This window comes from Mustelus asterias, chromosome 22 (genome assembly GCF_964213995.1).
Source record: "Mustelus asterias chromosome 22, sMusAst1.hap1.1, whole genome shotgun sequence".
NCBI classification, from domain to species: domain Eukaryota; kingdom Metazoa; phylum Chordata; class Chondrichthyes; order Carcharhiniformes; family Triakidae; genus Mustelus; species Mustelus asterias.
Genome location: NC_135822.1, coordinates 19,088,552 through 19,116,295, shown reverse-complemented (window position 1 = coordinate 19,116,295; position 27,744 = coordinate 19,088,552). Strand labels below are relative to the sequence as shown.

The window sequence follows — 27,744 nt, the reverse complement described above, 5'->3', positions numbered from 1 at the left end:
TTGAAACCGATTCGAAAGAAAGTTACGGGAAGAATGGGATGATAGAGGGCAGGAGGTCTTCGGTGGGAACATGTAGAAAGAGATGGACGGAAAGGCGAACCTAGTAGATCCCCAAATAAAACAATTCTCTTATTGTTACATCTTTCAATGTCGTTCCACCGTATAATAGTCTGTATGAACCCGCTGTCCGCCCCTGAATCTGAGGGATACTGATTCTCGTTCAATTTCAGTCGCCCAAACTACTGCATTACGGAATGAATGTGAAATGACACTGCTTAAATAGGGATCACAAAGTGCCATCAAAACCAGTATTTGTACACGAGATCAAACAGCGGTGCTCAATGACAGCAGTCAGACTGCGGCTGGCGAGATGAGGCGTTTTGTTTTTTTGGTTGGGTATTTGTCCAGTTGGGTGCCCGAGGTTGTTCAGTAAAGTGTATTGGAGTGAGTCTGAAACAGCGAATCTTTCAGACTGAAGTTTAATGCATGATGCATGTGCTTCTCATTGGGATGATTGCCTCTCTTCACGAAAATAACTCCCAGCTCTTTTATATATATATATATGTATATAATATATATCCGAACTGGTAGTTTCTTTTACCTCTTAAAAAATTGTTTTAATAAAACATCTGTTTGGTTGAAAACGAGGCAGCGAAAGAGTGAATGTAGAGAGTGTTGATCGGGCCCAATGTCTCCCACTGTCATTGGCGCATTCACTTGTCAATGCCTTCGCTCCCTCCTCATGAATAAAAGAATCTGCCCGAGCCTATCACAGTTTAAACTCCTCTCCTCCAGCACACTGCGCCGAACTTGAGCGCCTCGACATCTCCCAGCTTCCTACAGAGTTTGGTCAGTTTAAAAAACTTTCCAGAAAATAGCATTAAAGCAGCCGGGGAGAGGGGTGGCTGGGGAGTGAGGGAGGATAAGCAGCAAGTAAAGTTAATTGTGGAGGGGATTGCTACATCAAAGCAGTAAAGAATTGCTTTTACTACTGCCCCCCCCCCCCTCGACCCCTTTCCACCACCTCCTCCCCCGCCCCCCCCCCCCCCCACCCGCCCCACCAACTTTCCCTTCAGTCTCCTGATTCCTCATTGCCACTTTCTAAGAAACTTTTCTTTTGCAGGGAAATCACAGAGCGAGTCCTGCCTGGCCGGCGAGGGGCAGCGGCGGCGGATACAGACTGACAAGCTTCAGATCAACAGGGGCCACCGCTACTTCATTCACTCTGTCCGCTGGACTTTGTGATTCGCTCATTTTGTGTGTGTGTGTGTTTAAATCTCTCCTTTTCACTCCCACACCCCTCACCCCTCCTCCCCTCGATACCGTTCCCCTTAATACCGAATCTAGAATGACTTCTCTAACCGGGACAGCACCGCGCATGATGCGCCCCAATCCAGGCCAGAACTACAACAGAGCTGGATTCCCACTGGAAGGTATGTCTCATTTCAACAACGCGTGTCTCAATTTAATTGTTAAAAATGCATTAAAGTATTAAAGTGCAATCAAATCTAGATGAAAGAAAAATACATTCATATTTTGAGTACGAGTTAAATTACTTTACATAAAATAATATTACCATAACTGTATTGGTGCGTGTGGGGCGGTGGTGTGAGTTGGGTTAGTTTCCCTGGAGTATGCCTTGTTCTGATGCACCTGCTTTAACATGAGGGATTGGTGTATCTTGAATTAATTGGCACTGGGCATTTAGTGCTAATGTTATTTTTTGTTATAATGTTTCCGAGCACGTGCAGCCAATGCACCGACTGATGGTGCTTGTTGGGTTTGGAAGGGGATTGATTCACTTTGCTGCTCTCCAGATCGCGAATTCCGTGATTAAGGAGAAATTGGTGGAAGCCCACAAGCCGCGGATGGCGTAAAACACACAAGCTCTGAGGATTTAGTGAAGTGCATCATTCAGCACATTGAAGTGAAGGAATAGTCAGGAGAGGGATAAGGGGGATTACTCCAATATTTGCACAACATGACTGGGAATAATGAGTGGGGAAAGTGCTACAATTTCTAGTGTCTATCGAGTGTAGAAATGGGCCACTTAGGGATGTTTGGGATGAATGCGTCGTGTCCAAGCTAATCGCATGTGGTGGTCATCATTGCTTTAAATTAGCATTGCCTGATTCACATGAGGGAATGAAGAGGTTCAATCTGCTCGCTGGAGCGGTGCTGCTAGTGTCTGATCGCCTTCTGTGTATTTTTATTCCGTCTCGCCTTTTATCCATTAAGTACAACTAACACACTCCATTTAGTAAGCAAACCTTCATTGGAAAGGCGAATTTATTAAAGCCAATTTCGTTAACTGGGGTCCACCTTTAACTGGAAAATGACAGGATGTTTTATTATTATGGAGAGGTCGCTTTGTATTGAATGAATCTATTAAATTAGTATGATTTTTCAATTCTTCACCAAGGTTTGAAAGCTGTCAGAGCCGGATGTCCTCAGTCAGCCCCCTTTAGAAAGTTCGAGATTTAATTACATTTCAGTCTGATTACATTTCGAGACTGTTACGACCCAGAACTTGGTGTTTCTCTCCACTGGAGTTAGTGACCATGTCGACTGAAGTTGGACACGGCATTATCTCTCCCCCTCCCCTAATTAATAGGAAAAAGTTTAGATAGCAAGTTATAATTAAATGGATATGACATTTCAATATATTTAAATTAATATTACATTTCTAAAACAGTCTCAGAGATGCGCAGTTCCTACACTCGGTATAGTTGAGTCTGGAGCCGGGCCAGTTACTCACACCTGTTTGGAAAACCACATTCATCCAATTCTACAATGATCACAATGTCGGGGGCATATAGAGATTCTATGAGACTTTAGGGGAAATAAAATCTGCTAATTAAAATAGCAGTGTGAAAATAAATGCAATTGTTCTGTACAGTTCTGGGCAGTTTTAAACCTGAGATGGTTTGAGTTCCGCTACAGATACCCCTTATTTGGTTCTGTATGCCCTTATGCCACCGGTGACATATTTTACACTTTCTTTCTTTCTCCCTCTCTTTCTAACCAGTGTCCACTCCTCTGGGTCAGGGGAGAGTTAACCAGCTGGGCGGAGTGTTTATAAACGGCAGACCCCTACCGAACCATATCCGACACAAAATCGTGGAGATGGCTCACCACGGTATCCGGCCCTGTGTGATCTCCAGACAGCTGCGGGTCTCCCACGGCTGCGTGTCCAAAATCCTGTGTCGCTACCAAGAGACTGGCTCGATCCGGCCCGGGGCTATTGGAGGCAGCAAGCCCAGGGTGAGTGGGGGAAATGGCGGGGCCGTGGAGATCTTCTCTGGTATGATGACACGGAAAAACGAAACAAAAATAAACCAACCCTCATAAATGCAGCATAGATGTGGAGAGGGCAGTGTGCAACTAAAGCGAGAGACAGAAAAACCAGCCACACTTTTACAGCAATCTTCACAATTGATACAAATACCAATCGAAGTTTCGCTGCATTGTCACACACACATTCTCATCAACCCCAACAGTGTCTGAAGTTTCAACTTCTTTTTAAAAGTAATCATAGCTCAAATCCCAGAGGTGTCTCAACCCCAGGGTGGGCAAGGCGCGCAAACTCTCCACTCACTGTCTGAACCACATCGCTCGCTGCTAAATTGGATTTCTTTCCAACCGAATCCGCACCAATCTGAGCAAAACTCCCGGAGGAAAATAAAACTTTCCTCAATTGTTTGAGATACCGGCCAGTGTAAACCAAACACACGAGTTTCCCATTCCTCCCAGTGACACCAACAATTACAGAAAACCCAACTCCAAAATAAAACCGGACAGTAACAGCGGTGAAAGTAAAGTTAACTGAACTGGATTTAAGTATTTGAGTTTTAGTTACAACGCCACTTCACAGAGTTGCTTAAATCAGTATCATGGCCGGCTAACGCACATTACAATCTAAAATCATTTATAACTTAAAGTAACTGATACTTAACAGCAAGAAAATTAATATTTGGCAACGGCTCTCACATACTGTCCTTACAATTAAATATGATAATTCATAACAAATAAATCTTGCAAGGGTGGATGTTTAAAGTAATTTCGGTGGTTTACAGACTATGAATTGAAACATTCTGATTTTAGTTATTCCGTGATTCTCGCATCAATTAAATTAAAAGTGTATTTTTGTCCTCTCTGTCTGTGTGTCTGTCTTTGGGTGTCTGTTCCCGCTCTAAAGCAGGTAGCAACGCCTGATGTGGAGAAAAAGATCGAGGAATACAAGCGGGAGAACCCGGGAATGTTTAGCTGGGAGATCAGGGACAAACTACTCAAGGACGGCATCTGTGACAGGAGCACTGTACCTTCAGGTGAGGGGGGACTTCCAACAACCCACACCTTGAGCATGCACAGCGAGGAACATTCAGAGAGGAACACAAAACTTCCAACACTCATCCACTTGAAGAGAGAGAGAGGAAGGGATAGCAGAATCTAGCCGGGACACGAACAGCTAATTGTTAAAACCTGTATCACGCTGGTCTTGGTACAATTTTCACTTACATCTCATCAAAATTACACCCGAAAATTTGATTAATCTTTAAAATGATCCCGGACTATTCAGCCACCGTCTCAGACAGTTCCACACCGGCAGATACAAACGCTAACTTTCAGCTAAACTGTTCAAAGTTGCAGGCTGGTTTTATTGAGCCCCCTCCTTCACAGGCCTTTATAGAAGTGGGTTCCGTGGTAGCGGCGGGAGATATTCTGGTGTATTGATAATAAAATAAATTGTCTGTTCATCATTTTAGTGTTTTGCAGCATTTCTTCGTGATCATTTTCTTTCTTCCGCTCAGTCTCCGCATCACCTCATGTGGGACCGGGGGCGGGGGGTGGTCTAAGCGCCGGCAATCGGTTGCTATTCCAGTCGATGAAATTGATTCGAAATTGACAAGTTTAATGGAGGGTGAGGGTCTGGGAAGATGCGGGGTGGGGAGGGGGGGGGCGGGTTGCAGAGCGAGAGAGCGACAGTTATGGGGCCAACCCCAATACTTCTCCGTCCCCTCACTGAATATCACCATGAACTGGGAGGGGAAAAAACTTTACAATTATATACCTTTCTGATTTGAAAAGAAATCATGGTAAATATTAGCAAAGAACAGTGAGAATCTGTCAAATTAAATTTGTTTTATAATAGGGGGAACGGCCACGACTCGTTTTAAATGTGATCAAATTTCATGAGAAGTTTTAAAGAGAACTTTTTTTAAAATCCGAAATTATTAAATGGTTGCCTCAAATGACCGGGAGATATGTAAAGAAGTGGAAGGGTTTTTTTTTGAAGTTTCTAATTTAGAGAATCGACACTTAAAATTAAAAAAAACATCCAAATAGTCGATTTTCCTAGTTTCCCTTTTTAAAATATATAATTATTTTATTTTTTTTTCTTTTGAAAGTGAGTTCCATCAGTCGGGTGTTAAGAGCCAAATTTGGAAGGAGAGATGATGACGAAGAAATGGAGAAGAAAGATGAAGAAGGGGTCAGAAAGACTAAACATAGTATTGATGGCATCCTCGGAGAGAAAGGTAACACTGACACTTGCTTCTGTTTGCTTCTCTCCCGCCCCATGTTGGAGTTTAGTTGAGTTCCTTTTGTCATTCTGTCCATATTGGGGGGGGGGGGGGGGGGGGTCATTCCCTGCTCCGTTCTGAATTCCCATCAGATTTATACTTTCACTAGATTGGGAACTTGGCGCCAGGAACCTTCATTTCCCCAACGGTCCCCACACGGGGGGGGGGGGGGGGGGGGGGAAGCGGGGGGTGTGTGGGGGGGGGGGGGCTGGGGGTGGTGCTCAGTCAAGAGGACTTCGTAAAAAAAATGCACCTGATCCTCCCGCCTTGCATTCCTGTGCTCAGTATTGGGAAGAGTTGGGTCTACCCTCTCTTCACGATATGGAATCAGAAGTGGTTTTTGAATTGAGAAAGAAATGCACAAAACAGCCCCGCGTGTTTGCTGTCTTATATATTCCGAAGGAGGCGCATGTTATCGGTACAACATCTTTAATTGTGTCCGGCACAGTTACTATCCTTCTCTCGCCGAAGTGGCCAAGTTATTTCGTTCTATTCACAAGTCTGCGGCCGAGCTCCCAAAGTGTTCCTGTGGATTTGGCTGAATTTTGAATTTTGTGCCCAGAGAAACGGGGAACTCCCCCCCCCCCCCCCCATGAGTCGGTCCCGAGTGTAAAAGGCTTTCGGTGCAGGAGAGGCGGGGGTGGAGTTAGTGCTGGCCGGCCACTTTGGCAGACTGCAGCCATCAATTATGGAAAGTATTGTTGGAACTTAAATTAATTTGTGTTGTGGACAGATCATCCTCCAGGTTTCTTAAACGGTCCCTGGAAACCGTGGCTGACAGTTGCCCGCTCTGCTACTCAATAACAATTGGGGGGGGGGGGGGGGGGGGACTGCAGCCGGCTGATGAAAGGCGAGGAGATAGGCCATTTAGTCTGTTCGGATGATCAAGGGACAGGCAGAGGTGGTGGGGTGGAGGGGGTATGCGCGGGGGTTGGGGTGGAGGGGGTATGCGTGGGGGGTGGGGTGGATAAAGCACTAAAACCATCACTTGGTTAGGAAATAAATTGCAATGTTCATGGGATCGATCTGAAAGGAAATGCCCAGAAAAGTTATTAACTTGTGTTTATTTGGTAATGCGGGTTTGTGGGGGGTAACAGAAATAAATGATGTGATTACTTTTTAATGTATATTAAGTTCGAATTATTTGCCCTGGTTTCATGCATGCATGCGGCCAGTCTGGGTTAAATGAAAGAGGGAGCGGCGTCCCTCACACATGCTGTATACTCGTGGTTCATTCCACCGAAATTATCTGACCGGTTACAGGCAACAGAAAAAAACCATAAATCGATTCAATCGGTTTATTATCTCAATGTTGACGGAGTGAAGTTCGGCCGCTGACTTTTGTACCAATTCCAGATTGTACGTGGTCAAACTTTTTGAAGAGAGTGAGAGACAAAAAAATGGCTCGCCTGTTCTTTTAATTCCTCGGGGCCCACTCGGGGATGTTCAAATAAACACCCCCCCCTACTCCCCCGCCAAAAAAATAAATAAAAGATAGGACAAAAAACTGTCAAACGAGATGTTCAAACATTTTTACTTGCTTTGACAAAAGGCCTTCTGGAACTGACTCATTCCAGTCTTGGAGATGAACTTGCGTTTCAAAGAACGTCGAGTCCATTGAAAATGTTTTAAAAGCTGGAATACAAAAGAGGGACAGAGGCGAAGAGAGAGGGAGAGACAGACGGGGGTTGGGGAGAGAGAGAGAGAAAGAGGGAGTGAGAGAGAGAGAGAGAAAGACAGCAGCCAGTTCCGAGGCGGGCAAAGCACAACAATTCTCATTCAAAAAAAAACTGCGAGAGGGGGGAAAAAATCCCAGAACAAAAGAGCGAGGGAGGAAATAATGGAGTTTGGGAATGACATGAATAATGCATCACCCTCCCCGCTGTTCGGAGTTTTGTAATATTATTGGGAAAGAATAACTGGCTGAAGGTACAAAACGATTGGAAAAAAAACATTTAAAAACTGTCAATATTCATTTAGGGAGCAGATTTCGTGCATTCCACCTCCCTCCACCCCACCCCCCGGTTGCCTCCTGTGTCCAACCATTCAACACCACATTTGAATCAAATCTCAAAAATAAACCTTCAGCAAATCGTAGAGAGAGAGTGAAACCGAGGAAATATTACTCTTCGGTGTTGTAAATGGTCCAGATATCGTGAAATCTTTATATATTTTGCCAAGTTTTATTTAAGCCGTTTTAGGATTTTTTAAAAAATGTTCCCAACCGCGTGTTGTTCTGAGTGTTGTTAAAATGTTTATTACGCGCCCATCCCAACACCCTTGGGCCTTCGATGTTTGATTTTTAAAAAAATCTCAGTATATAAATTAAATCTCAGCAAAACAAAGTTTTTAAACAAAAAATATTGAACGGTATAATTTTGTAAGCGATTATACTAAGGTTTAAATCAATTATAGACACTCATTGCGTGAAAGTGGTTGCGTTTGAGAAATCTACTTTCAGCCAAGAGAAACGACACAAATACTCGCTGACTGTTTGTTTGTCTTCTGGTTATCGGTCCCGCTCATTATAGTTTAATTTGCAAAACTTTCATCCATTAAAAAATAATCAGTCGTGAATTTCAGCAAATTTCAACTTTCAAAAACTTTTAATTCCCCTTAAACTTACCTTACGTTTCAGGTGGCGAGTTTTTGAGAGGGTGAAATTTCCAGCTGCTTTAGTTTATTATAATTACAGAACTATCTCGTGGCATCGCCGATACACCCGACGCTCAATGTTTAAATCTACATTGTTTAAAATGTTTTTGACAAAAAGGGAGTTCCGCGTGCTGCGGTTTTAGCAATCAACTTTTAAAAGTGGACGCGGAACCCACGCTGGCTGACAGCGAAAAGACTGAATATTTCTTTAAGGCGCCTGGTGTTTATATTTATAAATCAACCTTTAGTAGAAGTATTAAAAAAAGTGTACAAAACTTTTCTTTCACTTTCCAAATTAAGCCTAATAAGGGCGACCGGATGTTTAAACCGCTGGCGACCTTTGTGATTTGGGGGGGGGGGTGGGGCGGGGGGTGCGGGCGAAGAGTATAGATGTCTAATTTAAACCATTCGTAGAGATGGAATAGTTTCGCTCAAATTCATCTTCAACCACACACCGAATCTTGTTTCTTTTTATATAGAAATCTTCAAAATCTCAAACTGCACAGGCGGCCAAAAGAACCCCCGCGGTTCAACAGCGGCGCGTGTTTAACAGGGGCTGAACGATCTCACTCACTCACACCCACAAACATACATCCATGGTAATATCTGGCTGGGGCTATTGCTACAGATCACTTTTAAAAGCAGCGACTTTATGGGCAACTTTTTAAAAAAAATGCGGACTCTTCAATGCTTGCCTATAACACAAGCTCAGTAGAAAGTGCCAACACATGGCCCTGTTTCTTTAAGCGATTTGTTTTGAATAATTATTTATATTTCGCTGAACCACAGGAAACCCAAACATAACTTAATTTGTGTCTTTACTGCGGTAACTCGGGGCTGAGATTCTAATGCCTTCTCTCTCTTCTTTAAGCAAAGATTTTACTGGACTTTCCTTTCTCTCTCATCTCTCTGACATTTAATAATGTTAAGGCTTATTATGGAAAGTAATGAAAAAAGCGCTGTGTGAATGAGGGGCTGTGTTTCCGAGGAGTGTAATAGCTCCTAGCCATGGTTAGAAGTGTATTTAGCCCCAATCAGCCACTGTGGGGACTTTTAAGCACAAACGTTATGTTGAAGGGTTTTAATGCAGATTAAATTGAGCCCTTTTATTTCTTGCACTTTCATCTTTAAACGCTTCGCTCTGTGTAGCTCCAGGCACACATTCGCCAGATTTCAGTTCCCTTTTATAGTACGTGATTTTTTTTATACATGTATATATTATTTTAGGACATATTTAACATTTTGTCACATGCTCTCTCCTCCGACCTGGGTGCAGGCAACAATCACTCTGAGCTGGGAATAAATGGGAAAAGAAAATGTAATTGTGTGGTTGGAGGAAGCTGCTGAAACAAAACTCTACATGTAACAAGAGAATAGATGGCCACAAACGAAAATAATTCCGTGACAATGAATAGAGGCTTCAGATAAAGTCCATCCAACTGACATTGACTTTCTGGCCGGTTAACACTGAGTGTCTGTGTCTGGGTGTGTGTGTGGGTGAGTGTGTGTGAGTGTGTGTGTGTGTGTGTGGGGGGGGGGGGTCCTGTTTAATTACCCCTCCCAATTTCCGGTGAGTTTTTTAAATGAATTGTTGACTCCAAAATTATCTCGATTGGGGACATACTCTACAAAATCAGGATAGGGCAAACGAGCGTAAAGATGCGAAAGAAATGCCGTGGACGATGTTTATTTCATAGAGTGAAATCTCCCTGATATTGCAATCTGCCCGACACGGGGCATCGATTTGCAATGAAAGTGGAAATGTAGATGAGAACTGCGAGCATCTGCAACATGTTCGGATAATAAGTGATGTGGCCATTATTATAAAATGGGAGACAGATCGACAGACACAAGAGAATTACATTAGTTGACAAGTGAAAGCTTGGGAGAAATGTAACGAACAATGGCCAAAATTGGAGATCAATGCGATATTAAACGGAGGAAATGTGCATCATGCAAACCAACAAATGGAGAGATCTGATAGTGTAATGGATGTGTGATAGTTGCAGAGGTTGAGGACTGGGGATCCTGAATGAGAATCAAGTTTAGAAACACAGGCTGGTCGCTTGTTTCTGGCGAGCAGGTTTGCTCTCCGATGTACTGCCGGGTGTCATGGGGAGTGCGGAACTGTTGACTTCTGCGATCATGTAAACATTTGGACAAGTCAGTTACATCTGGCAAAGCTGCGAGGTACCCGTGTGTGCGAGGCTTGAGTACACTCCACACAGGAAGCTGGCACACTTGATTTGAGCGAGGGCGATCTGAATAAAATGGAGGAGAGACCCACCAAAGTTTATTTATATGTGTATTTGGTGTGGGGTAGCCGGCGGAATGAGGGGGGAGGGGGGGGGGGCGGTGCGGTTTCACACCTGCCTGCCTTTCATTTGGCTTGCTGAGATAGAAGTTTATTCAGTAAACTAACTACAGTGAGTTCACTCGCAACCTGCATGTGTACGAGTGAGAGAGAGAGAGAGAGAGAGGCTTCAATAGACACTTGAAGACCGCAGGGTCACCTGGAAGTTGTGAATCTAATCAAATAGAAAGCAGAGAGGATTTCTGTGTTTGTGAGGGGGGATCAGCTGAAATAATAGAGGCCAGGGAACAGATAGAGGAATGTCAAACTATCCGGGGCTACAACTCATTGTAATGTGCATATTCAATTAAAGAAAGGGATATAGCAGCCACACGAATGACACTTGTCAGAGAAAGCGAAGACAAATAAGGCACAGCGCCGAGATAGCAATTACTAAAGTAAATAATGGCGTGGAATACTTTACTAGTCGGGGTTTAGATAAATAAACAGAATGAGCGAGCGAGAAAACAAGTTAAGACAGTAAACCAGAACGATTCAAGTTCAGCCAACTGGAAGAAGAGAATGTGGGAGCGATTTGGGGCAATGTGCAATATTTGAGCAGGAGCGAATGATGGAAAGAGGAAAGCTGAGGGAACCATGGCTCAGGGAAAGGAAAGAGAAAATTGTCCTCAGATTGGATAGCGGGAAGCAGACGGGGAGAGACTTCAGAGCAAAGAAACTCAAAACCAATAATATGATTTAAATCAGAATAATTGCATGTGAGAATGTAAAGAAAAAGTGGAGAGATAGGAATAAAGGCTGAGGGAGAGAAAGAAAGGGACAGAGAATAATTTACCAGACTGAGTTCGGAAATTGAGTATTTTAAAAATATTTTGCATGAGTTAAACTATCTACAATTCATGTGTCAGAAGTGAGAAGGCATAACGAAGAGAGAGGATGAGAGAACGCGATAGGACTGCACTTCAAACGAATTCATCCAACGCTAGCAAAGAGTGAGAGAGAGAGATTTAGCTCAAATATGGCAACGTTATTTAGATATTAATAACATATTTTCCCGAGGCATCAGCAGTCCATACATCTTCACTTTCTCCCAGCTATTTGGCTGCAGGAATTGAGCGAGATACAAATGTTAGGCAGAGATAACACAATCAGCCCAGCTCCGTCCTATAGCTGCATCACTGTATTAAACCAGGATTAACCTCCCCTTTCCCATCAAGGCTTTCCCTCTTACCCCTTCTACATTTCATTGCAATTTACATGGCAGGGATTTTAAAGAACATATAGGACCCAGAACTTAAAGCTGAAAGGTCTTTCGGACGGAGCAAAACCCTAAATCCTCTCTCAAATGTATGAAATAATAACAGTAATAGTAATAGTGACCCAGTATTTCAATGCATTGGTGAAATTCCATCCATTGCAGATTGGGAGAGCCACACTTCAGAATTTCAGTTGAACAATTAAAAAAGAATCATTGTGCCTTACCCAGAATCCCCTGGTGTTAAAGGTGATGTTTGTTTATTTAAAGGTTCACCGGAACAAAAGTTGGGAATGTAGCTTCTGTGTGGCGTTATGTCTCACCCTGCTATTTGGCGATTTCTAATTTTAAAATTGATTTTTGTATTATTTATTTCGTAAATCTTTAGTCACGGTATCGAACTTTAGTCGGAAATCTTCTGAGTGGTTCTGGTAAATCGATTCAACTCCATGTTTCAGACAACCTTGGATTGTAGGATGATAGGATGGGGGGAGGGGTGGAATTCCAGATTCAGGGGGCCCGAGTGTGTGGGGTGATTCTGTATCCATTTGCTCGGGGTGGGCGGGGGACACAATGATGTGAGTTGAAGATCAGATCCATCCTGCTGACTCTGGGAACAGATATTAAACACCCGCAAGACGATTCCGAAGGTCTGATTCTAGTTAGGTCTTTTGGTTGGACACTAATTGCTGACTGTGCTGGAATCCCCAGTTGCTTTAACATGGGAAATTGGTACAGTAATTTTAGCAGAACAAAGAACGTCAACAGGTTGCCTTAAAATGGGCTGCACCGGGCGGATAGAATGGAATCATTTAGGATTTCATTTCGGATTGGAAACCAAGTTGGATTTACCGATTAGTTTTGAAGAGTAGCATTGAACTTCATGTGCGTGTTGTCAAGAAACTGCTCATCTTAAGGCACGCAACTGTGCAGCCAACTGGTCTCGCAGCCGTGTGAGAACAGAGGTCCAAAACACATGGGCACCAATATAAAGCCGACCCAAAACACAGGCTCAGTACAGTCATAACAAACAAGGAAAGGAAAGCAAACATCGAGACCTGCCTTCCAAAGCAAAGCAGACGCCACTGCTATTGGGTAGGGGAGGGTTGGAAGAGAACAGATACTGATGGTGTGTTTCGAGGAAATATTTAACAGGATCTTCCGATTGTGAGCGCTTTGTAAAGGGAACACTTTCAGTCAGAACTCCGGAGTAGATAATGCTCTGTTGTCGGATCGCGACCAAAAAAATAATAAAAATGAATGTCATCTCAATGCGAATTTATAAAGACATTTGTCATCTGGGGGAAGCCTGAAATAAGTCTTTTGAGGGGAGGATATTAATAAGCAATTATTTGCAAGTGCTTGGTTGACCTCTGAACTCCCGTTTGCAAGGGACATGACGGATTGTCGGGTCTGTTGAGTAAAAGGAAAAAAACTAGGTGAGGAAAAGTACAAGACCCAGTCAGGAAATTGAGAAGCTTATTTCCTTTGATCCTTCTCGCTTTTTTCTTATCAGGAACATTTATGGTGACACTTTAACAAAGGGAGTTCATCATATTACAGTCTCACCATGCTTTGGTGCGAGGTTCCCGTTTTCAACTAATTAAGGCCGGTCTGCATTGGGGCAGGCTAGATCACAGCACACGTATTTATTTGTATGGAATAAATAGGGATCTCGGTCTTTTTTGTGTGGGGAGAGGAAATTACAGTCCGGGAATTCGGAGGATGTGCCAACAGAATTAAAATATGCGTAATAGATCCCCGCCCCTTATTAAATGTTTTGCTTTATTAAAATAATTCCATATCGAGGTTGCCCACACGAATGTAAAACTACCCTGACTGGCAATATGGCCAGTGACCCCAACAGGCAAGCGAATTGACTGCCCAGTTGCCAGGTCCTTTACTGGGATGTCGGTGGGTCCTGGTGCATCCTCTGTGCTTCCCTGCTGCCTTGACACAGCAGGCGTGAGTTGGGCACCAGTTCTCCAGTGAAGGTGGTGCCACGGGTTGCCGATCAACCTTGTGGCACCCAATATCCCAGCCAGGCATAGGATTCAGCTGCAGCCTGACAATGCCCCAGGGGCGTTTCATCCTATCCGCCTTGTCCGCTCTTTAACCTAAGATGCGGGTGCTGGATGTAAACACGAAAACCAAGTTTAGAAGGAATTGTCTTCACACCGACCGGTTAGACCGCTCGTGTGACCCAGAAAATGTTTAATTATCTCAGAGAGCAGGATAACTGGTACTACCGAAATGTAGGACACTGCCCTTCACACCCACCCACATAGACATACACACACACACAGATACATATACATATACATACACACACCTACCCACCCACCCACCTAAATACACACCCACACATACACACATTCCCCCATACACACACCTACACACACACATCTACACATCAACACACACACCTACACACACGCACCCATACACATACAAACATAACATCTACACACACATACGTACACACACACACCTACACACAACACACCACCTTCACACACACTCACCCACATCAACATCCACACACGCCAATACACACACACCCTTACACACATACACACATCCACACCCTCATACACATACACCCCCAGACGCATCTACAAACACACACATGCACACAGACCCTCACATACAGGCAATACACACAGGCAACACTCATATACATACACATACATACTCTCTCTCATACACACACACGCACACATTCCCAACCACACATCCACACCCAAACACACACATACACACACACCCACTTTACCCCAAAAATTCACAGCCCTTCACGCACACATCCACAGTCCCCACAAACACACACCGGCATCCACATCCACACATCCATATGCAAACGCAAACATACACACACCCACACATACCCAAATACCTCCATACACCCAGACATGCCCACAAAGCCACACACACACACACACCACATCAACAACAGCAACTTACTGCAGGAGATCAGAACCATGCTGGTACATGTGAACCGTCGTGGTCCATTTTGGTAGGTCAAATGGGATGAAGGAGTACAATATAAAGGGAAAGACTCTTAGTACTGTAGAGGATCAGAAGGACCTTGGGGTCCGGGTCCATAGGACTCTAAAATCAGCCTCGCAGGTGGAGGAGGTGGTTAAGAAGGCATATGGTGCGCTGGCCTTTATCAATTGAGGGATTGAGTTTGGGAGTCCGGGGATAATGATGCAGCTATATAAGACCCTCGTCAGACCCCACTTGGAGTACTGTGCTCAGTTCTGGTAGCCTCACTATAGGAACGATGTGGAAAAGATTGAAAGGGTGCAGAGGAGATTTACAAGGATGTTGCCTGGATTGAGTGGCATGCCTTATGAGGATAGGCTGAGGGAGCTCGGTCTTTTCTCCTTGGAGAGACGAAGGATGAGAGGAGACCTAATAGAGGTGTATAAGATGTTGAGAGTGTGTGGACATAGATCGGGTGGACTCTCAGAGGCTTTTTCCCAGGGTGGAAATGTCTGCTATGAGAGGACACAGGTTTAAGGTGCTGGGGGGTAGGTACAGGGGAGATGTTAGGAGTACGTTTTTCACACAGAGGGTGGTGGGCGAGTGGAATCGGCTGCCGTCAGTGGTGGTGGAGGCGAACTCAATAGGGTCTTTTAAGAGATTCCTGGATGAGTACATGGAGTTTAATAGGATGGAGGGTTATAGGTAGGTCTAGAAAGTAGGGATGTGTTCGACACAACTTGTGGGCCGAAGGGCCTGTTTGTGCTGTAGTTTTTCTATGTTTCCATGTTTCTAAAAGCAAAACGACGCGGATGATGAAAATATGTAAAACAGAAAATGCTGGAAATACTCAGCATATCTGGCAGCATCTGTAGTTAGAGGACCAGTTATTGTTTCAGGTCAATGACCTTTCATCAGAACTAATGATATGTTAACTCTGTTTCTCTTTTCAGAGATACTGTCAGATTTGCTTTTTTATAATATTTCCAACACCTTAATTTTAAAAAACATGTTGGTCCCGACTGTACCAATGTTTAACCCCTCCTGCTTTACTTATATTTAATAAGATGCTAGTACCAGGGTTGAAACTCATATTATTTCAGGTACTCAGTGAAGTGAGTTACAAACACTCCCAGGACAGGTACAGCACGGGGTTAGATACAGAGTAAAGCTCCCTCCACGCTGGTCCCATCAAACACTCCCAGGACAGGTGCAGCACGGGGTTAGATACAGAGTAAAGCTCCCTCTACACTGTTCCCATCAAACACTTCCAGGTCAGGTACAGCACAGGGTTAAATACAGAGTAAAGCTCCCTCTACACTGTCCCCGTCAAATACTCCCAGGACAGGTACAGCATGGGGTTAGACACAGAGTAAAGCTCCCTCTACACTATTCCATCAAACACTCCCAGAATAGGTACAGCACAGGGTTAGATACAGATTAAGGCTCCTTCTGCACTGTAAACAATCGCAGGGTGGGTACAGCATGGGGTAAGATACAGATTAAAGCTATTTCTACACTGTAAACACTCCCAGGACAGGTACAGCATGGGTAAGATACAGAGTAAAGCTCCCTCCACACTGTCCCGATCAAACACCCCCAGAGCAAGTACAGCACGGGGTTAGATACAGAGTAAAACACCCTCCACACTGTCCCCATCAAACACTCCCAGGACAGGTACAGCATGGGGTTAGATACAGAGTAAAGCTCCCTCCACACTGTCCCCATCAAATACTCCCGGGACAGGTACAGCACGGGGTTAGACACAGAGTAAAGCTCCCTCTACACTATTCCATCAAATACTCCCAGAACAGGTACAGCACAGGGTTAGATACGGATTAAGGCTCCTTCTGCACTGTAAACAATCGCAGGGTGGGTACAGCATGGGGTAAGATACAGATTAAAGCTACTTCTACACTGTAAACACTCCCAGGACAGGTACTGCACGGGTAAGATACAGAGTAAAGCTCCCTCTACACTGTCCCGATCAAACACTCCCAGAGCAAGTACAGCACGGGGTTAGATACAGAGTAAAACACCCTCCACACTGTTCCATCAAACACTCCTAGGGCAGGTACAGAATGGGTTAGATACAGTGTAGAGCTCCCTCTATACTGTCCCTTTCAAACACTCCCAGGACAGGCACAGCACGGGGGTTAGGTACAGATGAAAGCTCCCTTTTCTACATGTGCAAGAGCAGAGAGTTCTTGTTTGTATGTACATCTATCTTTGTAGATTGCAGAAGGTATTAAGAAAGCTGTGTCATTGAAACAATCTTTCCGGTTTCAAACTTTGTAAACGGTGCCTGGAGTACAAAAGCGGGAACGTTATTCTAAACATTACTAAGATCACTAACTAGATCTCACCTGTATTATTGTGTTCAATTCTAGGCACCACACTTTAAAAAGGATGTCAAGGCCATAGCTCAAAAAGATTTACTCAAATTGTCCCAGGGTTGAGAAATGTGGAGAGAGTAGAGAATCACTGGAATTTTTCTCCTTAAAGCAGACAGCGTTCTGGGGAATGTGAATGGAGGGGCTCAAAATCATGAATGATTTTGGTAGAAAAACAAAATGTGTTGGATAAACTCAACAAGGATGGCAACATCTTTGGAGAAAGAAGCAGAGTGAATGCTTCAAGTCTAGTATGACTTTTCTACAAAACAGATTTTGTTTCAGACTTCCAGCATCCGCAGTGTTTTTATTTTGATGGCTTTGATGGGGTGGATAGGATGAGACTGTTTCCAGTAATATGAGGACAGAGACCTCGGGTTATTGCTTGAGACTCAGAGTGAGATTGGGAGAATATTTACAATACACTGTCTGAAAGACTGAAGGAAGTCGATTCAATATAAACATCCAAAAGGGAATTGAATAAACACATGAATGGAGGAAATAATTGCGGGGCTATTTTGACAAGGACAGAGGGGGAGGGGACTCATTGATAACTCTTTCAAGGAGGCTGCCACAGGCACGATAGGCTGAATGGCCACCTTCTCTGCTAGCATCACTCTATTATTACACTGTCCGTATCCTCAGTGCAGGTACAGCATGGGATAGATTTATAGTAAAGGCCCATCTACACCTGGAGGAGGAATTCATCTTCCCATTCTTGCCACATCAACAGATGGTTGCAGAAGTGGAAATTCAGTAGGAATTCCTGGCGGGTTTGGCTGTTGGGTACAATGAGTGGTGCAGGGGAGGTCGGACTCCGCACCTCCCCCACACCCCCCCCAATTCCCCACCCACCACTTCCCCCCAGCATCACCTGCAGTCTCTCTTAAAGTCGTTGAGTAAAGTGATAGCAAACAGACATTCAATTCATTTTACATGTGGGGGAAATTCATGCCAGTGTAAAGTTTGAATGATTGACTTTGAGCTGCGACTGAACGCGGCGAACCAGATGATTGCTTATAGTGAGGATTCCACAGCAGAAAGATATCCACAAGAAAGATCCCACTAGCTGGGACTCTGGGATAGGCCGGTACAAGGACACTGGGAGCTGGTTGAGAAAATGAACCCAAAGTGTATTTTATTATCTATTTTTGAATCTACCTCCTCTCCGACTAATCTCTTGGCCGGAATTTAGGAATTATGGTGACCTCTCCCCAGTAACATGGGCTTATTGTGACTTTCTTTTAAGAAACAATATTGGTCACTCTGACCTTTCAACTTTCACCAACAGTTCTCTGAAAACATTTAAGGGCATTCATTTGTAAAGAAGGTGTGATTTCTTGTTTTAGACAGTGTAATTCAGGCAGTACATTTACATGTGTTTGTATGAATGTGTGTCTATGTGTGTGCTGTGAGTGTGCGAATCAATGAGAATGAGTTGGTGAATGGATGTGCGTGTGTGTGTCTGAGTGGGTGAGAGAGAGTGTGTCTGTGTGAGTGTTGCCTGTGTGTGAAAGTCGGTGTTTTCCGTATGAAAGTGAGTGTTATCTGTGTGAGAGTGTGTGTTGTCTCTGTGTGTAATTGTGTGAGTGGGTGAGAAAGAGAGAGTTTGTCTGTGTGAGTGAGTACTGTGTGTGCGTGTGAGTTTTGTCTATGTGTATGGGAGTGTGTTGTCTGTGTGTGAGTGAGTGCTGTTTGTGTGTGAGATTGTTGTCTATGTGAGAGTCGGTGTTTTCTGTGTGAAAGTGAGTGTTGTCTGTGTGAGTGAGTGTGTTGTCTGTGTGTTTGATTGTGTGAGTGGGTGAGAGAGAGAGTTTGTGTGTGAGTACTGTTTGTGTGTGTGAGTTTTGCCTGTGTGAGAGAGTGTGTTGTCTGTTTGTGTGATTGTGTGTGTGAGAGAGAGAGAGGGAGAGAGATTGTCTGTGTGTATATGAGTACTGTTTGTGTGTGTGTGTTTTGTCTGTGTGTGAGGGTGTATTGTCTATGTGTGAATGAGTGTTGTTTGTGTGTACGAGAGTGTGCTGTCTGTGTCTATGAGGGTTTGTTGTCTGTGTGTGAGTGTTGTCTATGTGAGAGAGTGTGTTGTCTGTGTGTGATTGTGTGAGTGGATGAGAGAGTTTGTCTGTGTGTGAGTAATGTTTGTGTGTGTGTGTTGTCTATGTGTATGAGAATGTGTTGTCTGTGTGTGAAAGTCGGTGCTTTCCAGGCGAAAGTGAGTGTTGTCTGTGCGAGAGTGTGTGTTGACTCTGTGTGTAATTGTGTGAGTGGGTGAGAGAGAGAGAGTTTGTCTGTGTGTGAGTACTGTTTGTGTGTGTGAGTTTTGTCTGTGTGTATGAGGGTAGATTGTCCGTGTGTGAATGAGTGTTTGTGTGTGCGTGTTGTCGGTGTGAGAGAGTGTATTGTCTGTATGTGGGATTATGTGAGTGAGTGTGAGAGAGAGTTTGTCTGTGTGTGAGCGAGTACTATTTGTGTGTGTGAGTGTTGTTGGTGTGTATGAGGGTGCATTATCTGTATGTATGAGGGTGTGTTGTCTGTGTGTGAGTGCTGTCTGTGTGTGAAAGTTGGTGTTTTCCATGTGAAAGTGAGTGTTGTGTGTGCGAGAGTGTGTGTTGTCTCTGTGCGTAATTGTGAGTGGGTGAGAAAGAGAGAGTTTGTCTGTGTGTGAGTACTGTGTGTGTGTGTGTGAGAGAGTTTTGTCTATGTGAATGAGTGTTGTCTGTGTGTGAGTGAGTGCTGTTTGTGTGTGTGTGTTTTGTCTGAGTATGAGAGTGTGTTGTCTGTGTGTGAGTAAGTGCTGTTTGTGTGTGTGTGTTGTGAGTGTATGAGGGTGCATTATCTGTGTGTATGAGGGTGTGTTGTCTGTGTGTGTGTTGTTTATGTGAGAGAGTGTGTTGTCTGCATGTGTGATTGTGAGTGGGTGAGAGAGTTTGTGTGTGAGTAATGTTTGTGTGTGTTGTCTATGTGTATGAGGGTGTGTTGTCTATGTGTTAGTGAGTGTTGTTTGTGTTTGTGAGTGTTGTCTGCATGAGAGCGTGTGTTATCTGTGTGTGTGACTGTTGTCTGTGTGTGAAAGTCGCTGTTTTCCGTGTGAAAGTGAGTGTTTGTGTGAGTGTGCTGTCTGTGTGAGTGGGTGAGACACAGAGAGAGTTTGTCTGTGTGTGAGTACTGTTTGGGTGTGTTTTGTATGTGTGTATGAGGGTATGTTGTCTGTGTGAGTGAGTGTTGTTTGTGTATGCGAGTGTTGTCCATGTGAGAGAGTATGTTGTCAGTGTGTGTGATTGTGTGAGTGGGTGAGAGTTTGTGTGAATAATGCTTGTGTGTGTGCGTTGACTATGTGTATGCGGGTATGTTGTCTGTGTGTGAGTGAGTGCTGTTTGTGTGTGAGATTGTTGTCTGTGTGAAAGTCGCTATTTCCGCGTGAAAGTGTGTGTTGTCTGTGTGAGAGAGTGTGCTGTCTGTGTGTTTGATTGCGTGAGTAGGTGAGAGAGAGAGTTTGTCTGTGTGTGAGTACTGTTTGTGTGTGTGAGTTTTGTCTGTGTGTGATTGTTGTTTGTGTGTGAGGGTGAGTGTTATCTGTGTGTTACCTTTGTGTGAGTGTTGTTTATGTGTGTGTGTTGTCTCTGTGTGTGTTCTCTGTGTGTATTGCCTTTGTGTGAGTGTTGTTTGTATGTGAGTGAATGCTGTGTGTGTTGTCTGTGTGTGTTGTCTGTGTGTGATTGTTGTTTGTGTGTGTGTTGTCTATATGTGAGAGTGAGTGTTGTCTGAGTGTACGTGTTGTCTGTGTGTGTGTGCTGTCTGTGTGTGAGGGTAAGTGTTCTCTGTGTGTGTTGCCTTTGAGTGTTTATGTGAGTGTTATCTGTGTGTGTTCTCTGTGTGTATTGCCTTTGTGTGTGTTGTCCGTGTGTTCTGAGTGTGTGCGTGCGTGTGTGTTGTCTGTGTGTATTGCCTTTGCGTGAGTGTTGTCTGTGTGTGAGTGAATGCTGTCTGTATGCGAGTGTTCCCTGTGTTGTGTTGTCTGCGTTGTGTTGTGTTGTCTGTGTTCGAGTGTTTGTGTGTGAGTTAAAATTATCTGTGAGGACGTGTTTACGCGAGTGTCTGAGAAAGACTGTGAATCTCTGCCTTTGACAGTGGGTAGAGAATTGATCTGTTCAGTCACACGAAGACCCATGGCAGGAACTCGCGACCCTGAGTAGACCTCATTCTCGAATGTAGGGACAGCCGAGAAAGACGATGGCCTGTATGAATGTGGGGGGAGGGGAGGGGCAGTGGGCTAGTTCCACAACATTCAGCATGTAAACGGAGCTCAGTGTGTGTGCAGCACTTGGGTGATTTGAGGGTTGTAAGGGATGTATTTCCAGTTGTTTATTCGGTGCTGCCCGTGTCCCCCTCCTTAAATTAAATCGCTTTTTTGCACATGGAAAAATGTGGCCCGTAGCCCTCTGTCACAAGCAATGACCACAGGAATCCTGCCGAAACTTTGGGGTCAATGCATGAGGTGAACCGCCCCCTGCTCCAATCCCAGTCCAGAAGAATTCCCGCCGTCTAAACGCCCTCAGCCTTGCTACGAGTGAATCGGCGTAACCTTGCTGGAACAACCTGTAAATGATATCACATGAAGTAACCGCTCACTAATCCCAGCCCTGTCGCTGCAGATATCAGTTCCACTGCACCCAGCTCTCAGTTTGAACCTACACTGATCAATAAGTGCAAGAAAATACTTGGTGAGGATTTAGCGAACCTTGCTGGGGATTTTTTTTGTTAGGGGTGGTGTTAAGAGGTTGAGGCAGTTTTAAACTCACCGAATATATACTCAACTTTCAAATGGCGACTGCATGAATATTTCCAGGGCTATGGCGAGAGTAGGTGAGTGCGACTAATCGGAGAGCTTACTCAAAGTGTTGGTATGATCACGATTGGCCGAACGGCCTCCTCCGTAATGTGCCATTCAATGATTCTCTGACCTTTCAATATTGACAGCTGAAGAAAAGTTATGATGTATAAATACAAGTGTTTCTGTGTAGAGTGTATATTAATCCAGACATGTGTTACTGACATGTTTTCATTGGAAAACTTGCATTAATTAGAGATATGTTTAAAAAGCAGCAAAACCATTCTAAACAATTACATCAGCACGCGGGCAGACGTATAAATTCAAAATACTGTTGGATACACTATTGACAGGTCAGCCAATAACCTATCCAGTATTTGAGAAAGGTTGATCAGAAAAGTCGAGTTCATTTAGTCATTGAGGACAAGGTGGTGATTGAGGTGGATGATCAGGGTGAACATCCCAACTCCCAACCTAGCGACCAACTACACCGTCCCCCAGGTCTCTCTTATGACTCGCCTGACGTTGAGGCCCCGCCACGAGTGGGAGGAGGAGAGAAATAGCGAGAGGAAGCATGGCCAGAATATCTTGCTGCTGGCTTTTATTAAAGAATATGGCTGTGCACGGCTTCTCACTATTCTCACAATACTGTTACACTCACTACAGTCACAATACTGCATACTCGCTATTTTCACAATACTGTTACACTCACTATATTCACAATGCCATATACTCATTATTCTCACAATACTGTTACACTCACTATAGTCACAATACCGTTTACTCATTATTCTCACAATACTGCATATTCACTATAGTAACAATACTGTGTACTCACTATTTTCACAATACTGTTACACTCACTCTTCTCACAATACTGTACTCTTACTATAGTCACAATACTGTCACACTCACTATCCTCACAATACCGTATACTCACTATTTTCACAAAACTGTATACTCACCATAGTCACAATACTGTATACTCACTATTCTCACAATACTGTATACTCACCATCCTCACAATACCGTATACTCACTATTCTCACAAAACTGTATACTCACCATAGTCACAATACTGTATACTCACTATTCTCACAATACTGTATACTCACCATCCTCACAATACCGTATACTCACTATTCTCACAAAACTGTATACTCACCATAGTCACAATACTGTATACTCACTATAGTCACAATACTGAATACTCACTATTTTCACAATACTGTATACACACTATCCTCACAATACTCTTATCCACCATGGTCGCAATACTGTTATTCTCACTATTTTCACAATGTTGTGACACACTAATACTCCTATAATTACAATACCATTGTACTCACTGTCAACACAATGCTGTTACCATAGCTTTTCACAATACTGTTACACTCACTGTTTTCACAATAATGTTACGCACACTAATACTCACCATAGTCACAATACTGTTACACTCACTACAATCACATTACCGTATACTCACTATTCTCACAATACTGCTACACTCACTATTCACTATTCTCGCAACACTGTTAGACTACCTACTCTCCCAATAATCAGACTTGGTATTGAAACAATGTCCTTATACTCACCGCTCTATAATACTTTAATACTCACTGTTCTCAAAATACCATTTGCCCAGTTCAACCCCAACTGTCTAATGGATAAGGTACTGGTGTCTGGAGCCAATTATTGGAGATCGCTCTGAGGTGAAAGGGATTTACTTCAGGAAAGTTTATTAATTTTATTATTGACACAAGTAGGCTTACATTAACACTGCAATGAAGTTACTTTGAAAAATCTCTGAGTCGCCACACTCCAATGCCTGTTTGGGTACACTGAGGGATAATTTGGCATGTCCAATGCACCTAACCAGCTCATCTTTTGGACTTTGGGGGGAAACCAGAGCACCCGGAGGAAACCCATGCAGACAAGGGGAGAATGTGCAGACTCCACACAGACAGTGACCCAAGCTGGGAATCGAACTAGAGTCCCTGGTGCTGTGAGGCAGCAGTGCTAACCACCATGCCGCCCTAAGTCAAAGGCTAATGACCAAAATATATCCTGGAGGGGAACCCAAACCCACTCCATCTGACGAAGGAGCAGTGCTCCGAAAGCTAATGGCATTTGCTACCAAATAAACCTGTTGGACTTTAACCTGGTGTTGTTAAAACTCTTACTGGGGGAACCCAAAGACAGACTGATTTCTAAATATCTTTCCAGTAATTCGTGCACACAGACCACGGCTAACCAGCTTGCCATGAGGTTCTTTTGATTCAATCAGGAAGGTTGAGATGGGGACCAGAATGTTCAGGCAACTCTGTGTCTTCATCACTTTTGCCAGGATCGCATCCTGGAGATTGCACCTCCGTTTCACACAAAGAACAGTCGCCAACTGCCTTGACCTCTGAGGGAGGGATGTTGCAAGAGTTCAGAACAGAAAGCTCAGCTGGGGCCAGAAGACAACCCAAAAGAAAACAGGCCGGGCAATCCTGCCCCTTTCAGCCCACAGTGAATGCAGCAGAGATTGCTCTGCCAGAGTTGGGCTCCTAGGTCAACAACGGGCGAAGCTGAACACAATGTTGAGCAGCACAGTAACCAGAGGCGGTGGAAGGTTGCCAAATGTTAAACTCAGCATTCACAGAACACTGCGAAACTTACTACACCGGAATATTTGCACCATTTGTGACTGGAATGTATAACAGGATTTTCCTGACCCCGATGAGCTGTTGGCGAAATTCTGTTTAGCAGACTCGAGCCTCATTCAACACAATCTGCTTGGTCTTAGCTCCGAATTGCAAGTCACAGACCCACACATAAAAGTGTCCCCGTCAGGGTAATGCTGGGGGCTGGGGGCGATTAGTGTTTAACCATTTCAGTCCCTTGCTCCATCCAAGCTATCGAGGGAAAGGATTTTAAAAAAAATCATGTTTGGATTGAAAATCTTAAATAGAAGTTGAGGCATATCTGCCACCGGGTTCCTGAGAGACGGGGGACATCTGTACACCAAGGGGCTGGCTCCCGAAGCTGAGAGGGGAGGACATTTTCTTTTTGAATGACAATGTAAACAGAGAGGGGCGGGGGGGTGAATGACACTGTATGGAACAAAGATGTTCCCGATTTTGGGTGATGGCGGGGTGGGGGTGGTGGTGGGGTGGGGGTGGTGATGAAAAGTCTACAGCGTTGGCGCGGTTGGCTGAAGAACACGAATTGTTTCGATCGCCGCCACCGGAGAATCAAATCGACAAAGGGGGAGATTTCATTAAAATGTGGAATCGAAGGAAAGGCTATTTCTAATGATATATTTTCCACGAGTATCAACCATGGATGTCGTGGACTAGGCGAGGGATTTGTTAATTAGTTACCTCATAGATCAAGCACTTTAATTAATGATCAATATGTGACAGTCTGTAACAGAAACTTGTTAAAATCAGTTGATGGCAGATAAATATTCTGGGGAAATGAGCCGGGCTGGCTCTCTCTCTCTCCTTGTAACATTCACAATGAGGGGGGTTCTCACAGCACCACGGATAAACAAAGACTTTACAACTTCTCATTTATGTAAAATATCAGAATCTGAACGGTAAATGTGAGTTGATGCGAAATGTTTTGTGGGATAAGATGGGTAGAATGCGCTTTTGGGCTAAATCCCAAATCAGAGCCGCCGCTTTGCGCCCAGTTTGTTGTTTCCACATGGGTCGGGATGATTCCCCATTTCCTGGACAGGACTTATTTCTGCTGGCGGCGAGCACGGGTTCTGAATTGTGTCGATGGAATAATAGTTCCGGATTGCCCCGGCTCCCCGGGCTCTCCACTCCTTGGGTCAGCATTTGGCTGCAATGTGGGAAAGCTCCTCTCACCATTCTGGTCCAAGCTTCGGGTGCTTTCTATGACGGACACTGGTAGCCATGATGTGGAGATGACGGCGTTGGACTGGAGTAGGCACAGCAAGACGCCTCACAACACCAAGTTAAAATCCAACAGGTTTATTTGGAATCACGAGCTTTCGGAACGCTGCTCCTTCATCAGGTAAGAAAGGAGCAGTGCCGAAAGCTTGTCATTCCAAATAAACCTGTTGGACTTTAACCTGGTGTTGTGAGAATTCTTACTGGACACTGGGTTAGATGGGGGCATTGGCCGTTGAGGTACAGTGCATTGAGAAATGGGCCTTGCAACCTTTCATTCTAGTCCCGGCCTGCCTGTCTCTAGAGCACAGCAATGCCTGAGTTACTCATTAAGATGAATGCTCTGTCACAGCGGGTGATTCCCCACCATGAACTGCACTCAAGCGCACCATGCATGTCCCAGCGAGCGAGCCCGTGAGTCAGAACCCTAATTAAAACGATCCATCTTAAATCACAACAATTCTGTCCCAGTCCACCTCAAACGCCCAATTTCTGTTCGCCTCTCAGGTACAACAAACTGTAGAGGCAATTCTAGTTCTACAAACTATCCAACTACCAGTTTTACATAGTGCGAGGATTAATCCAGTTCTATAGACTGTTACAACGATTCTACTTTGCTGCATCACTGGTACAATTTCAGACTCATACCCTGAATGGACTATCCCAACTTTGTAAACTATAGTGACCACCTGTACCCTGTAGCAACCTCACATCCCTGTATCCTGTAGGGACTATCACAGCGCTGTATCCTGTAGGGTCTATCACAGCCCTGTACCCTGTAGCAACCTCACATCCCTGTGTCCTGTCGGGACTATCACAGCCCTGTATCCTGTCGGGACTATCACAGCCCTGTATCCTGTCGGGACTATCACAGCCCTGTATCCTGTCGGGACTATCACAGCCCTGTATCCTGTAGGGACTATCACAGCCCTGTATCCTGTCGGGACTATCACAGCCCTGTATCCTGTAGGGACTATCACAGCCCTGTATCCTGTAGGGACTATCACAGCCCTGTATCCTGTAGGGACTATCACAGCACTGTGTCCTGTAGGGACTATCACAGTGCTGTGTCCTGTAGGGACCATCACAGCCCTGTATCCTGTAGGGACTATCACAGTGCTGTGTCCTGTAGGGACTATCACAGTGCTGTGTCCTGTAGGGACCATCACAGCCCTGTATCCTGTCGGGACTATCACAGCCCTGTATCCTGTAGGGACTATCACAGCCCTGTATCCTGTAGGGACTATCACAGCCCTGTATCCTGTAGGGACTATCACAGCACTGTATCCTGTCGGGACTATCACAGTGCTGTATCCTGTAGGGACTATCACAGTGCTGTATCATGTTGGGACTATCACAGCCCTGTATCCTGTAGGGACTATCACAGCCCTGTATCCTGTTGGGACTATCACAGTGCTGTATCATGTCGGGACTATCACAGCGCTGTATTCTGTAGCGACCTCAGAGCACTGTATCCTGTCGGGGCTATCGCAGCCCTGTATCTTATAGGGACTATCACAGCCCTGTATCCTGTAAGGACTATCGCATCCCTGTATCCTGTAGCGACCTTACAACCCTGTATCCTGTAGCGACTTTACAGCCCTGTATTCTGTAGGGATCTTTCAGCCCTGTATCCTGTAGGGACTATCACACCCTGTACCCTGTAACCCCCACAGAGTTTCACTGGCTGTCTTGTCTGGAGACAATACACATCTTTTTAGCCTGTCTTGATGCTCTCTCCACTCACATTGTTTTGTTTCTTAAAGACTTGATTAGTTGGAAGTATTCGCATTCCAACCATTATTCATGTAAATTGAGTTT

At 44.5% G+C, this 27,744-nt stretch overlaps 1 protein-coding gene across 1 annotated transcript in view; it reads left to right on the top strand.

Annotated features, from left to right (window-relative positions):
- The first annotated feature begins 809 nt into the window (after positions 1-809).
- Positions 810-27,744, top strand: part of LOC144509746 (paired box protein Pax-7-like) — a 644,004-nt gene continuing 617,069 nt past the window's right edge. Inside the window, exons 1-5 of the mRNA XM_078238530.1 lie at positions 810-849; positions 1,124-1,433; positions 3,029-3,264; positions 4,199-4,328; positions 5,409-5,537. Coding sequence (XP_078094656.1) covers positions 1,349-1,433; positions 3,029-3,264; positions 4,199-4,328; positions 5,409-5,537 — 580 coding nt within the window. The 5' untranslated portion in view covers positions 810-849; positions 1,124-1,348. The remainder of the gene's footprint in view (positions 850-1,123; positions 1,434-3,028; positions 3,265-4,198; positions 4,329-5,408; positions 5,538-27,744) is intronic.